Source organism: Staurois parvus, unplaced genomic scaffold (genome assembly GCF_062004578.1).
Source record: "Staurois parvus isolate SC_StPar_1 unplaced genomic scaffold, SC_StPar_1.0 ptg000023l, whole genome shotgun sequence".
Taxonomy (NCBI): domain Eukaryota; kingdom Metazoa; phylum Chordata; class Amphibia; order Anura; family Ranidae; genus Staurois; species Staurois parvus.
Window position 1 is genome coordinate 3,767,805 of NW_028317819.1, and position 13,488 is coordinate 3,781,292.

Genomic DNA, 13,488 nt, shown 5'->3' on the forward strand with positions numbered 1-13,488 from the left:
TACTTATTATTGAAGGTATTTACATGGCTCCAACAATTTTTGCAGTGCTTTACATATTGTACATTCACATCAGTCCCGGCCCTCAAGGAGCTTACAATCTTGGGTCCCTATGAGACATATATACACATACTAGGGCCAATTTGGAAAGGAGACAGTTAACCTATCAGCATATCTTTGGAGTGTGGGAGGAACCACAGTACCCAGAGGAAAGGCATGCAAGCAAAGGGGGAAATCCTTTGATATCACCTGTGCAACAGGATCTCTATGCGGCACAATTCTCTGACTGGTGTCGTATATGAACATTTGTTCTGTTTATTGACTTTGCATGCAATTATTTGCGCTTATCATAACGAAGCACTTTCTATTTATCACTTTGTGTTTCTTTATTTGAACCACCATTATCAAATATATTTTTTGTATATAATTTATATATTAATTTTTTAGTGCTGCACTTATTGTTTTTATATGTATTATATAAGGTCTTTGGGTTCCTTTTTAGTGCACATGCTGCTGACCCTATTGGAATCCTGAGCGCTCGCTGTTTTCTCATCACAAAGCAAAGGGGGAACTTACAAACTCCATGCAGTTATCCCATTAGTGTTCTGCCTGGGATACAAACTGAGGACCCCAGTGCTGCAAGGCAGATGTGCTAACCACTAAGCCGCTGTGCTGCTGTCCTAAAGACATGTCTACATACTGTACATATTTACACTGGTTTTCTGCTTTACCTGTGTATTTATGTAATCCCTTCTCCCGGCATAAAGGCTCCAAGTCCTGTAACTGATTTTCCCTTGAAAGTGTTGATTTCCTTCTTGTCTGTAGGCATGGACCTAAAGCAAGGAAACATGTCTTCTGTATTTATTAAAAGAATTTAGTAACATCCCCTCAGTGACCATGATGTTATCTCCCACACACAAGCAATGATTCTGTATGTTGCTCATGAGTGACTTGGAACTTTAGAGCATTACGGACTCCTGAGAAGGAGAGTACAAATAACAAATGGGTCCCCAATGTGTATTTTGTCTTTTTGATCACCTAAATCTAGTTACATGATAGTGTATGTTTAAAATGTTCTAGTAGTTAAAAACAGCATGGTATAAACTGAAATGTAAAAGGTTGTATCATATATAGAAGAACCCTGTCCTGAGTGGTGTCCGAGGTTGTGACACAACGGCCTTCGCAAAGCCACTGTCTGCAATACTATCATAAAGCCCAGTTGTGTGCTGGATAGAGCAGGGGAGGGTTAGAACCTCTAGTAGGTTTGTATTGAAGGAAGCAGGCTTAACCCTTTTGCTGCTGCCATAGTAGTTATAACAGCCAGGAGTTTGTTTACCTTTTTCTGCTGTCTAGTAGTAGTAGTGATTCCAGCAACCCGATCCTTTCTACATGTTTGGGAACATGACACCCCCCCATCATCTACCTGACACCCTTCCAGGGGTGGACTGATAACTCATGGGGCCCCTGGGCAATAGGGGATCATGGAGCCCCTGTGTCCTTGCCCAAACTCAAAAAAAACCTATGAAAAAGGTACCAGGGGCATCTCATACCGACTACTGACCCCGGGCCCTCAGGCAGTGCCCGAGTTTCCAAATGGTCAGTCCGCCCCTGCACCGTTCCCATGTGGCCTGGGTTTAGCTGTCCCTCTTGGGAGATCTGGACCATCATGGCAGGTCTCTGGAGTAAGAACAGTGTGTTCACTGATCTCTCCTGGTTAGTATGGACCAGAAGCGCTCAGCTCTGAGCACTTCTGGGTTCGGATCTGTCAAACCCCAGCTGCTCTGGCCAGGGCAAAAGCTAATCTAGTACAGCCTTTACTGGACTACCTACAACAGAGCGCAGAAGTGGCATCATATAGGGGCTTGTTCACATTAACGGTGCTCTTTGAAGAGTGATCAGTGTTCGGATCGCTCTTAAGAGAGCATTTGACAGGCGGTGAGGAGGCATTGTATCGCCGCCTCACCATTTACTTTAACCTCTTAATCTAGCACGCCACAACTGTGTGCATTGCGCCATGTGTATGCCCCCAGCCACTGCCTCTGCAACTAAAGGGATAGCAGTTGAGGAGAAGCACGACTCAACTGCAATGTTTTACCACCCTCCCAACCTCATGTGTCAATGAGCCTTTATAGACCCCTGATGTCTCCTTTTAAGAGAACCTGTCACCTGCACTGTGCTGTCATATAGGGGCATGTCAGCCCCTTGTGATAGCAGTAAGGTTAGGTTTAGAAACAATAGTTTAATGAAGAGCTCCAGGTATAATCTATTTTTAAAAAATACATTGGGTCAGCTTGATTACCTGGAATTAATGAGATGCCACAACTGGAGAGCTACAGGGGAGTGTGAAAATCACCGTAGTAGTCTGTGTCACATACGGGAAGACCTTTTCTCTTCTGGTGGTATACACAGAATATAACTGGATACTAACATTTATAGGTAAGATTGATCCAGGGAATATCCGATTGCCTCTCGGGGGATCAGGAAGGAATTTCTTCCCCTGCAGGAGCAAATTGGACCATGCTTTGCTGGGTTTTTGCCTTTCTCTGGATCAACTGTGTGTGTAGGATTATAATTTTAGGATTTTTTTTTTCTGGTTGAACTGGATGGACTTTTGTCTTTTTTCAGCCAGACTAACTAAATAACTATGGTGGTGCAGGAATTACTTCCTGTGTAGTAAGCTGAACACAGGGTGTTGCTCGCTTAGGATCTCTTCCATTCAGAAAACGTGCTGTATTGTTTTCAGTGAATGTACAGTCTTCCCTTCACTTCTATCCCAATGTCATGAAGACAGGAAATGATCAGAAATCTGTCGGGTGAGACCCACAGTAGGCATTAGAAAACCTAACAGAGGTTCTAACTCTTCCTAGTACTAATACATTACGTTTTGATTGGAATGTGAAAGTGATACACATTTTATTTTCTCTTGTAGGAATGGCTGGCTTCCTTGGAGTGGTGGCTTATGGCCTCTACAAGCTGCGTAGCCGCGGGGACCAAAAGATGTCGGTGCATCTCATTCACATGAGAGTTGGTGCACAAGGATTTGTGGTCGGTGCCATGACCTTTGGTAAGTTATTTCTCCTGTCCAATGGAAGGCACAGTTTTGTGCTTGTGTGGATAATCAGATCACAATATAACATTTTATAGGTAAAGTTGATCCAGGGAATATCCAATTACCTCTCGGGGGATCGGGAAGGAATTTTTTCCCCTTCAGGAGCAAATTGGATCATGGTTTGCTGGGTTTTTTTTACATTCCTCTGGCTCAATGGAAGGTATAGGATTATAACTTTTTTTTTTTTTCGTTGAACTAGATGGACTTTTGTCTTTTTTCAGCCAGACTAACTATGTAAGATTGAGAAGATAGTCGCAGTATCTGCCATCTCTGAACTGTTCCCTGTTCTCAGTGCATGACTTTTAGGAACTAAGAGCTACAGCAGTATATAAGTATTACAGGACATGATGTCACATGGGGCAGGGTCATGAGTGATGTCTCTGGGTGGCTCCGCCCCTTACATATTAAAGAACTGTCAAGCCAGCTCAGAGGCAGAGGGCTGGAAGCCATCGTCAGGAACTGAACCTTCTTTTTTTTTTTTTTTTTTTTTTTTTTTCTGGGCGGCATGCTCGGTAAAGGGTCTGGCATGGATTTTGGGGGAGACCCCCACGCCATTTATTTATTTTATTTATTTATTTTAATTTTGGCATGGGAGTTCCCCTCAAAATCCATACCAGTTCTTTTACATTCAGCTGTCAGTGAGGAACCCCACTGACAGCTAAAACATTAACACATGGTTGTCACTACTAAAATACCGCATGACTTGCTAAAATAATTAATGTGGTATTTTAGTAGCTCTTACTTTTTTCTGACCTCCAGAACAGATTAATTGGTTATCAATGCATTCCTATGGGAAACAGCAATTCGGTTTACAAATTTTTTGCTATACGAAAAGTTCTGTAGAACGAATTAAATTTGTAAATGGAGGTATTAGTGTGTGTCATGTATACACAAGTGTGTGTATGTGTGTGTGTCTGTGTATATGTATATATATATATATATGTATATATATATATGTATATGTGTGTGTATGTATATATATGTATGTGTGTGTGTGTGTGTGTGTGTGTGTGTGTGTGTATATGTGTGTATATATATATATATATATATATATACACACATTTATAAAATATGTGTGTATATGTAAAGTGCTACATAAATTGATGGCGCTATAAGTACCTGTAATAATAATAATCTCCCTGCTGGCACAGAGTGCTAATGCGCAGGGGTGATTAGGGTGCGCCCTGGCACACCTATGTCAGGATGTACACTGTAGAGCTGAAACCTTCATTATTTGTATCTCATTTGATTTTCTCTTCTGCTTTAGGTGTAATATATTCCATGTACAAAGAATATATCAAGCCTCGCTTTCATGGTTCTGATGACTGAGAAGCTCAGTAAACTAGACACAACACTTCTGTCCGTAAACCCATCTGGCTCCTACCTAATAAAACCTGCACAAAATTATTAGCAGTATGTTTTAGAGTCTGTTTTATCTCCTGGTGCGTCTCCCATATTTGCTAATACTAGGATTGTGCTGTAACAGAGTGTTTTACTGCAGTATCTGAATGTCACCAAACTTCATAAAACACTAATATAAAGTAGATTTCCCTACGATCAATCAACTTGCTCAAGACTGAATTTTCTGTACCCCTGTCTATCATAAATCATTGGTAAGCATAACCATATTGTTGAATTTAATGAAACTTTTCACGTAATATGTTAATTATTTTGCCAGTTATTGCAAAGTGTTCGTGTTTGCAGGTCAACACCAATGGTAGTATAGATGCTGGCGTTCAATGATCTAATTACTCAAGTCATCCTGAAGTTGTATGACCATTTTGAATGCCAAACAGCTCAAACTAAACCAGATTTGCTAAAGCACTGGTTGCCTACTTGTCGGATTGAACCTTTAGGTGCTGAAAAATGTCAGTATTTACTGCCTTAAAATTTGTGTAGCTTAGTAGGAAATCTCAAAGATGCTCATGGAAGCTAATGTGATTCCTGATCTCATTTTACCAGCAAAAATTAGAAAATGAAAGAATAAAATCTTAATTGTTTTTTTTCTGGGCAATGTATTTTATGCCATGAACAATGTCTAAACCTAGTTATTACAAGTTTGAATCAAATGGTGTTCCTGTACCAGGTAGCAGAGGCTGCCAACATTTCATTCTAATCGTGTGTCTTTTTCAAGCAGAAACTTTGCCATCCAGTGGCCTGTAGAGCACGGTGTTTGCATACTTCTGATACTAGATAATAATATAAGGGACTAGTAGTGTATGCAAGATGAAGGCCTGGTGTGGGGCCTGTATTCATGCTGGCTCATAAGTAAGTAATGACCAGCCTGACAGCCCCCTCCAGTCCATACACCTTTCTCTCACATAGGCTTCCACCGTCTTGTGCCCAAGTTCTGGAGGTATGCCATCTCTATAGGATAGAAGAGGAGGTTATGCTTTAGAACAGTATACCCCATGGGTGGGACTCAGACATATGGGCAATTTCTGTGCTTTACAAAAAAACAAAACACAGTTTCTAGTTGTCTTTCAGGAAAAAAATTGTCACTAAGGCTAAATTCACACTAGTTCCCTGTATTTGGTGCATTTTTTAAATGCTGGAGAAATTAATTGAGAAGTATATAAAAGAACTGTCTACCAGATCAAGTTTTCCTGTGTTCAGATGTACTTGTGTTTTACATGTGTTTAGTCAAGTTCAGAGTATACTCAGAATTCTAATTTCACTAAATGCAGCTAAACAGAATGCACTTAAACGCACAGTATTATATAATTTCAAATCATTACATGCATTTATATGTGCTTAGAAATATCCTATACATTTCATATAAAGGAATGTATGTCATTGCTAGTGTCAATGAGGTCTAATAGGTGTGTTCCTTTTTTTCCTGCCTGAGTCATATGTTATCATCAGGTACTGTACATGGGTTAATTTTAATAGGAAATGTTAGAAAAGCCTTTTGTATTTTCTTAGAAAATGTCACTTCTAGAGAATATAATTATTATTGTATACAGCAAGTGCTAGTGAGCTGCAGTTATATTATTACTGATAGTTGAATTTAATAAACGTCACATACTGTGTACAATGCACACTAGTTATCGTTGATGTGTAAAATTGTGAAATCATAGATTTGGTATTAGTAATTTCTGACTTCACATGACATGTACTGTTTTCTGTGTGCTGACCAGCATCCATAACCTCCAAAGTGCTTGTATTGTACAACAACAAATCTGAGTCAGTATAATAGACAAAAACATACAAGTATATGTAACCAAAACTTTTTATTTGAGTTTGGTTTGAGTAGGGGATGGTTTCAAATCCTGCCAGTTTATTTTTGCTGCCTGTGTCCCATTTGGGAAATTTGCTTTCGCTTCCAATCCCATTGTGTGGGGGAGATTTGTTTCCACTTCCTGTCCCAGAGAGGCAACAGGAAGTGAAAGAAAATCTCTTTGGACTGTCTCTTTTGAAGAACTGTCACTGGAACAGATGTCCCTATTGCAAGATTTTCCCTAACCTCTTGTTCTGGTGAGAACTGTAAAATTTTGGACTTCCCATCAAGCCTTAAGAGAACCATTCACGGTAGTGTGTTACTGAGTTTTGCACTGCAATACAGATGCATGTGGTAGGTGTGAGGCAAAATGAATGGCATTGCAGCGCATCCACGTGCATAAAAGTACATTGCTGGGAGTCCAGCCTTAAAGTGGTTTTAAAGGCTGAAGGTTTGTTACTTTCATACATTCTATGACGGTAAAGAACCTTCAAGTCTAAGATCCTCCTTATACTTACCTTAGCTTGATCTTGATCCAGTGATGTACACAAAAGCAGCTGCTCTCTTTCTCCTCAATGGCTCAGAGGCAGCAGCAGGAGCCATTGGCTACCACTGCTGTCAATCACAGTCAGGGGGGAGGGGGTGCAGGGACACACAGAGCGAGGCTCGAGAGTGAGCACAAACGAGTGCTCCCAAAGCCAGCAGCTTGCTCTGGGGGCACTTAGCGGGGGGAGGGGCCAGGAGCGCTGGTGTGGGACCCCAGAAGAGGATCAGGGCTGGTCTGTACAGAACCTTTGCTCAACGCAGGCAAGTATGACATGTTCATTACTCAAAAAAAGAATAAAAATTAACCTTTAGAATCACTTTAAGGAAACAATTCACTGTGTAAATCTCAGAACAAATATTGTGATCTGCAAGAAACGGTACTGTGGGTGAGTCCCTAACTGTAAACTAATTCAGCTGACAGACTCATCGTTTATCACTGAAGAAGATGAGACCTGTCTGTCTGTAGATACAAAGATGGTGAAGTGCCTTCTACTGCAGGGTATTGGGTGGAGCACACAAGTTATGTATTTCCAGTAATCCTGGCAACAGCCTCTACTAACTCTATATCCTACTATGTGAGAACAGGTAGTGTGTGTATTCTGTGAGCCTGTCCCGTGCTGCTTTGTATTAAATACACTGATTATTAAATGGAATTTTAACTCACCTTCTGAAAATTGTTCTTTGTATATTTCTTTGAATAAAAACACAAAATAATATCTTCCATAGGGTCACTTTTATTGAAAACAATTCAACTAGAACTTCTTTACACAAAAGTTCCTTTCATATGTATAAGGCACATTGATAACCCATTGGGTGATAAAATTCCTCAGACAGAAGGGGGATTTACAGTATGTTACAAAACACTGTAAGAACACAAAGAGGAAATACAATAAATTAACATCAGCTGATAGAAGCCTAGTACAGTATGTCTGAATGCAAAGACATGTTCTGGAAAAAAGGGATCTGGAATATGAAGAAATGTGAGGCATCTCTGTGACCACACACTAGTACTTCATTGTTTTTATTATTATGATCAGAACAGATATATATTGTACCAACATCTGTAATTGAGGACATCATAGACTGACTCTAACAGTTCAAACATTAGAAATATTACAACACCACTAAATACTAGAACCAAGAACTGCACCAATAGCTTACATACTGAAGAGTACCTGTCAATTCCACACAGCCGTGACACAGAACTGATAAAATAGTCACCCTGTTCCCGAGGAATTGGTAACACCAGTACAACATCCATCACAGTGATCCCCATCCTGCACTGATGTCACTACGTTCTATGGAATAAAAAAAGCCGTGTTCCTGCGAATACCAGTTAGGCCACAAAACTATCTACTACATAACAGGTACTCTTAAAATATATATTTTATGATACATAACAGTAGATAAGACATGTTCATATTTTACTCTCAGGATAGTTTACTAAGACTGCAAACTCTTTTAAGATCACAATACCTTTCTTCAGTCATAAAAAGAGTGGCCAATGATGATGACCAAATAGCCTGAAACAGCTGTATGCAGTTTGGAATAAATGTCTATAATATTAGGCTATATTTGCACTATACACCAGATGTTCCTAGAGTGCACCTGGTCATTGGGGTGTAAAGCAATGATTTACATGGCTCTGTCCACTGCCAGGAATTAAGACATAATCCTCTTAATTTGGGATATGTGATGGACTGAGACATGTAAATACTGTATCTTCTGTATCTTCTAACTAGGCTTTACTAAGCTATTTTTTTAGTGATGAAATCCATAGGGGTAGATTTACTAAAACGGAAGAGTGCAAAATCAGTTGCAGCTGTGTATGGTAGCCAATCAGCTTCCAGTATTTTTGCCAAACTTTAACTGAACAAGTCAAAGTTAGAAGCTGATTGGCTACCACACTGTTGCACCAGATTATTATTTTTTTTTTGTAATTCAACCCCCTGGCAGTACATATATAGAGAGAGAAAAAAAAAACAAGTTTTTGCTGATTTAAACAATATAGACAAATATTGCATTTGAATTCTCTTCAGATTCTGAAGTATATTTGCAGCTCATTTCACACTGACTGCAATATCAGCCCACAGTGACACTATCAAGGCAGGCATTTATGGCAGTCAAGAAAACTTTGGGAGGATAAAGAAAAAGGTAAAGGTGGTATTATTGATCTGGTGTAAACCTGACACCTAGAAAAAAATGACCTCCTAAATAATAGACAATTTGTACAGATATTAAAATTTACTCAAATGGTTAACGGACATTTATTTCTTGCTTAAGGCATTACTTGGCCACGTTTTTTTTATACAACATCGATAATATTAAACACGACTGATGAAGCATCACATAGCAATTCTAAAATGTTCAGGAGGGTCCTAACCTAAAACATGTCTATGAGTACTGGGCAGATACACCCATTGACTTAAAGCGGAGTTCCACCTGAAAAAAAAAAATAAGTCAGCAGCTACACAAACTGTAGTTGCTGACTTTTAAAATACATACACTTACCTGTCCCTCTGTCCAGTGGTGTCTTCACCACCGCTGGTTTCACCGGCCGGCTTCTCGTGCCGGCATCTTCGGTGTGGGCACCCGGCTGTGACAGCTTGCAGCTTCACAGCCGGGTGCCCACTGCGCATGCACGAGAAGCGCTTTGCTTTGTGAGGAAGACTACGGGGAGGGGGGGAGGAAAACGTCTCCTTCTGATCGCCTAGGCGATCGCAGCAGAAATGGGAGCGGGTACCGGTTAAATCTGGGTTTCCCCTCCTCCACGCTCCTCAAAAGGTGCCAATCCTTAATGGGGAGCAGGGGACAAAGCCTTAAAGCTGAAAGTCCCCTTTTGGGTGGAGCTCCGATTTAACTGTAGCAGTAGAAACGTACAGTTTGATTAGTTAGGATCCCGCAATAGGAAGACCTCTTAGGGTTTGTCATCAGATGGAAGGCCCTTAACAGCCAGCATGATGACTGAGACAGAGCTACAATCAGGAGTCTGGAGGAAAATGTGTTACTGTTCACTAGAAGTCAGGTTAGGGGTGTTCTACTGGGGGTGTCCTTTAACAGTATAACAAACAATAGCTTAGGTGGAAAACACATTTAAATAACAGCATCATTTTTTTACTCCTCCTTACCACCACAATATACAGACCTTTTGTAAACAGAAATATAATATATGGCATTCTAAACAGACACATCTAACTGCCTGCCTTGTGTTTTTTGCTATAGTTCAGCCACTTTAGCCCCAAGCCATTTCTGGCAGTTTTTGTTTACATTTTAAAATCAGTTTTTTTTGCTAGAAAATGTCTTTGAACCCCTAAACATTATACATTTTTTTTAAAGCAGAGGCTTCAAGAATAAATTAGTGTTTTTTGCATTGTTTTATGTCACATGTCGCAGTGGTTTTTCAAATGCAATTTTTGGGAAAAATACACTTTTTAAAATTTTTTTTATTGCAAACACAATACATAACCCAATTTTTTTGTATGCAGAGTAAACAGATACGGAACATGCCATGCTTTAAAATTGCGCATGCTCGTGCAACGGTGACAAACGACGCTAATTTTACTATTCATAGGCGACGCTTTGAAAGCCTTTACAGGTTATCACTTTACATTTACAGAGGGGGTTGAATGCTAGAATTACTGCCCATGATTTGCCGATCGTGGCGATACATCATGTGTGTGACGATCGCTGCTTGTGTGCGTCTAAACCCGATGTGTGCATTCGCTTTTGCACATGAGCACGTGGGTGGGGGCACTTTAATTTTTACACTGTCACTTTATTTATTTTGATCACTTTTATTGCTGTCACAAAGAATGTAAACATCCCCTGTGACAGCAATAGGCACTTGACAGGTATTTTTATGAAGGGATCTGGAGGTCTATGAGACCCTAAATCCCTCCTCTGCACTTGAAAGCATTCAAAATACTAAGATCGGTGTTTTTTTAATGCTTTCAGATTGTTCAAAACGGCACCAAAAGTTTCTAAGTAAACCAGAAGTGATGTGAGGTCATCGCTTCTGGTTTACAATAAAGGAGAGCCAGTCAAAGTCGATTCTGGCTTTGTTTGGCTGTCCAGGCAGCTGGCGGACACACTAGCTGGTCGCTCGGGACTCCCAGTGGGACGGGAGATCCCAAGAGAGTGGCGGGAAGGGGGGACCGTACAAGCAATCAAGCGGCTAGCAGCTGTTCTGATTACTTGTACAAGAGAGCCGACTCTACAAACGGTACTGGGGTGATGCCTGTAGCTGCAGGCATCACTCCAGTACAACCATGGAAAGTCCAGCGACATACGGGCACGTCACTGGTCCAGAAGTGGTTAAAGTCATTTTTGTCTCAGAAATGAAGATATTTCTTAATTTATACATTTCCACTCAAATAAAAAATATGTAATTGCATTTCAAGGCCAGCCTACAGTTATTTATTACTTTTTATTTTTATCTATAATGATAATTTATCATTATTTATCTTAAAAAACATAGGTGAGTAACGGCAGAAAAGAGACCAAGCGGTCTTTTGAGTTTGCCCCCAGCATGTTTGAATTCACTTACTGTTGACTGATTCACTATCTCTGTAGGAAACCTATTCCAAGCATCAACTACCATTTCTGTTAAATAACACTTTCTAAGATTAGTTTTGAACTTTCCTCCTGGTAGTATGAGGTCACGTCTGTGTTCTTGATCTTGGCTTCATATTGAAAATACTGCCTATTTGCCCCCTTTCAATCATGTCTCCCCTTTCCCTTCTTCCTCCAGACTGTACGTATTAAGTTCCTGAAGCCTCTCCTGATATGTTTTATCCATTAGAACTTTCACCATTTTAGTGGCCCAACCCTGGAATCATTTGATCTTTGGTACGTACTTCACCACTTTTAGAGACACTTTCGCAATATTTGTCTGTGCCAGTCTTTATGCATTCCAGGGGGTATTCTAAATGAGGTCTAACTAAAGATCTAGAAAGGGGAATTAGGACCTCCTTCATCCTGCTTGTAACCCCTCTAGTGATCATCCTAGAATTCTGTTCATACTTTTTCCACTGCCTGTCTGCACTGTTTGCTCATTTTACAATCATTTAAAATAAATACCCCCAAAACTTTTCCTCTGTATTGCTGGCTAAAGTTGTATCCCCAATAATGTACTCTTTCAAGGGATTATTTTTCCTGTACATCCTGTACAATTCCGTGTGGGGCGCAGCACCGAAAGTGTCTACTTGCGCCCGAATCATGCACAGACTGGTACATGAATCTGTTGGTGCCTGCACTGATATGTTTAAGTGTCTATACTAGACATTGCTTCCTCACTGCACTCCCTGCTTTGGTCAAGGAGTTTTGAACTAGGAGTGGGCAGACCCTAATGGGGAATAGATAGACTACTTCCCCATCAGGTCCGCTGTACTTTTAAATGACAACGCCTGGCAGTGGGCGATCAATAGTCACTTTACAGTCCAATAGTGCAGTTAGGGGTGTGTTGCCTGCCCACCATTCCTCTGGGATCTTTGTTGCACAGCTATTGGGTTCACCACATGCATGTTGCAATTTCCATTTGATCCTATAGGGAGTTTGCACTTTGTCTTTCCTAACAGGGTGCAAAGCTTCCAAACAAATGAATATTGTGGTGTATATGCAAGGGAGGAGTTGGACCAGACAGTGACATTTTTGAAAGGAGGCTCTGCAACATGGAGCAGGCTGCACAGCAAAGATCTCAGCAGAGTAAGGCCAGGTAAGTAGAAGACATGGAGGGAGCAGTGGCCTACAGGCATCACAACCAAGTAGGAGTAAATGTGATAAAATGCTGACTGATTTCAGTCTTTAGCTGCCCACAGATATTAGATGAGGACTACCTGTATATGTACAACTCAGCTACTGAAGATTTTTTATAACAAAACCATTTTGGTGCCTATGGGGAATGCTATTGTCCAGGAAGCATCAGCTACAGTTCTGTTGGTGCCCACAAACAGACAAAGGTTCCCAATCTTAAAAAGGCAAATGTTCTCTAATGTCTATAAGCACATTTAAGACTATGTTTCTGGTGCCTCTCAAGACTGACAGAAAATGAAGGTCACCCCGCTGTCAAAGAAGAAGAGATGAGAGCAGCATCCCAAGTAACTCCAGACACTTAACAATATAGATGAGGATGGACGCCGCTCAAACCAAACCCTAAGATTCAAAGAAGAACGGGATGTAGCAGGCTGAGTCTCTGTGACCAAGCCCCTTATGGGCGGGGCGAAACACATCAGATGTGAGGCCAGAGTGACAGCTGAGGCCATTCTACTACATCCCGTTCTTCTCTGACTCCTGGGGTTTGGTTTGAGTGGCGTCTATCCTCATGTAAATAAGCACATTCAAGCTATATTGTTTTTTATGCAATATTATGTGAACAGCAGCAAATTAACTGGAGAGAAAAAAATATAATAATGACATTCTATGGCTCAAATCATAAAACTGCAACAGCAGTTTAGACCTGCCAAAAATAATTGTTTATTGATAATATTAACTGAGAGACTTCATTAGTAAGTGTTGTGTCAGGGGCTATGTTTAAAAAGATTTTAAAAAATGAATTTTACTGAAATGCAATGGACCAGCAAATAATTGTCTGAATTCCTACTGTCTGTGCACCAGATCT

General features: G+C 40.5%; 1 protein-coding gene across 1 annotated transcript in view; it reads left to right on the plus strand.

Moving 5' to 3' along the window:
* The window catches only part of HIGD1C (HIG1 hypoxia inducible domain family member 1C), a 37,782-nt gene extending 30,247 nt beyond the window's left edge, over window positions 1-7,535 (plus strand). Inside the window, exons 3-4 of the mRNA XM_089692817.1 lie at window positions 2,927-3,061; window positions 4,374-7,535. Of these exons, the coding sequence (XP_089548943.1) occupies window positions 2,927-3,061; window positions 4,374-4,435 (197 nt within the window). The 3' untranslated portion in view covers window positions 4,436-7,535. The remainder of the gene's footprint in view (window positions 1-2,926; window positions 3,062-4,373) is intronic.
* Window positions 7,536-13,488: the final 5,953 nt, after the last annotated feature.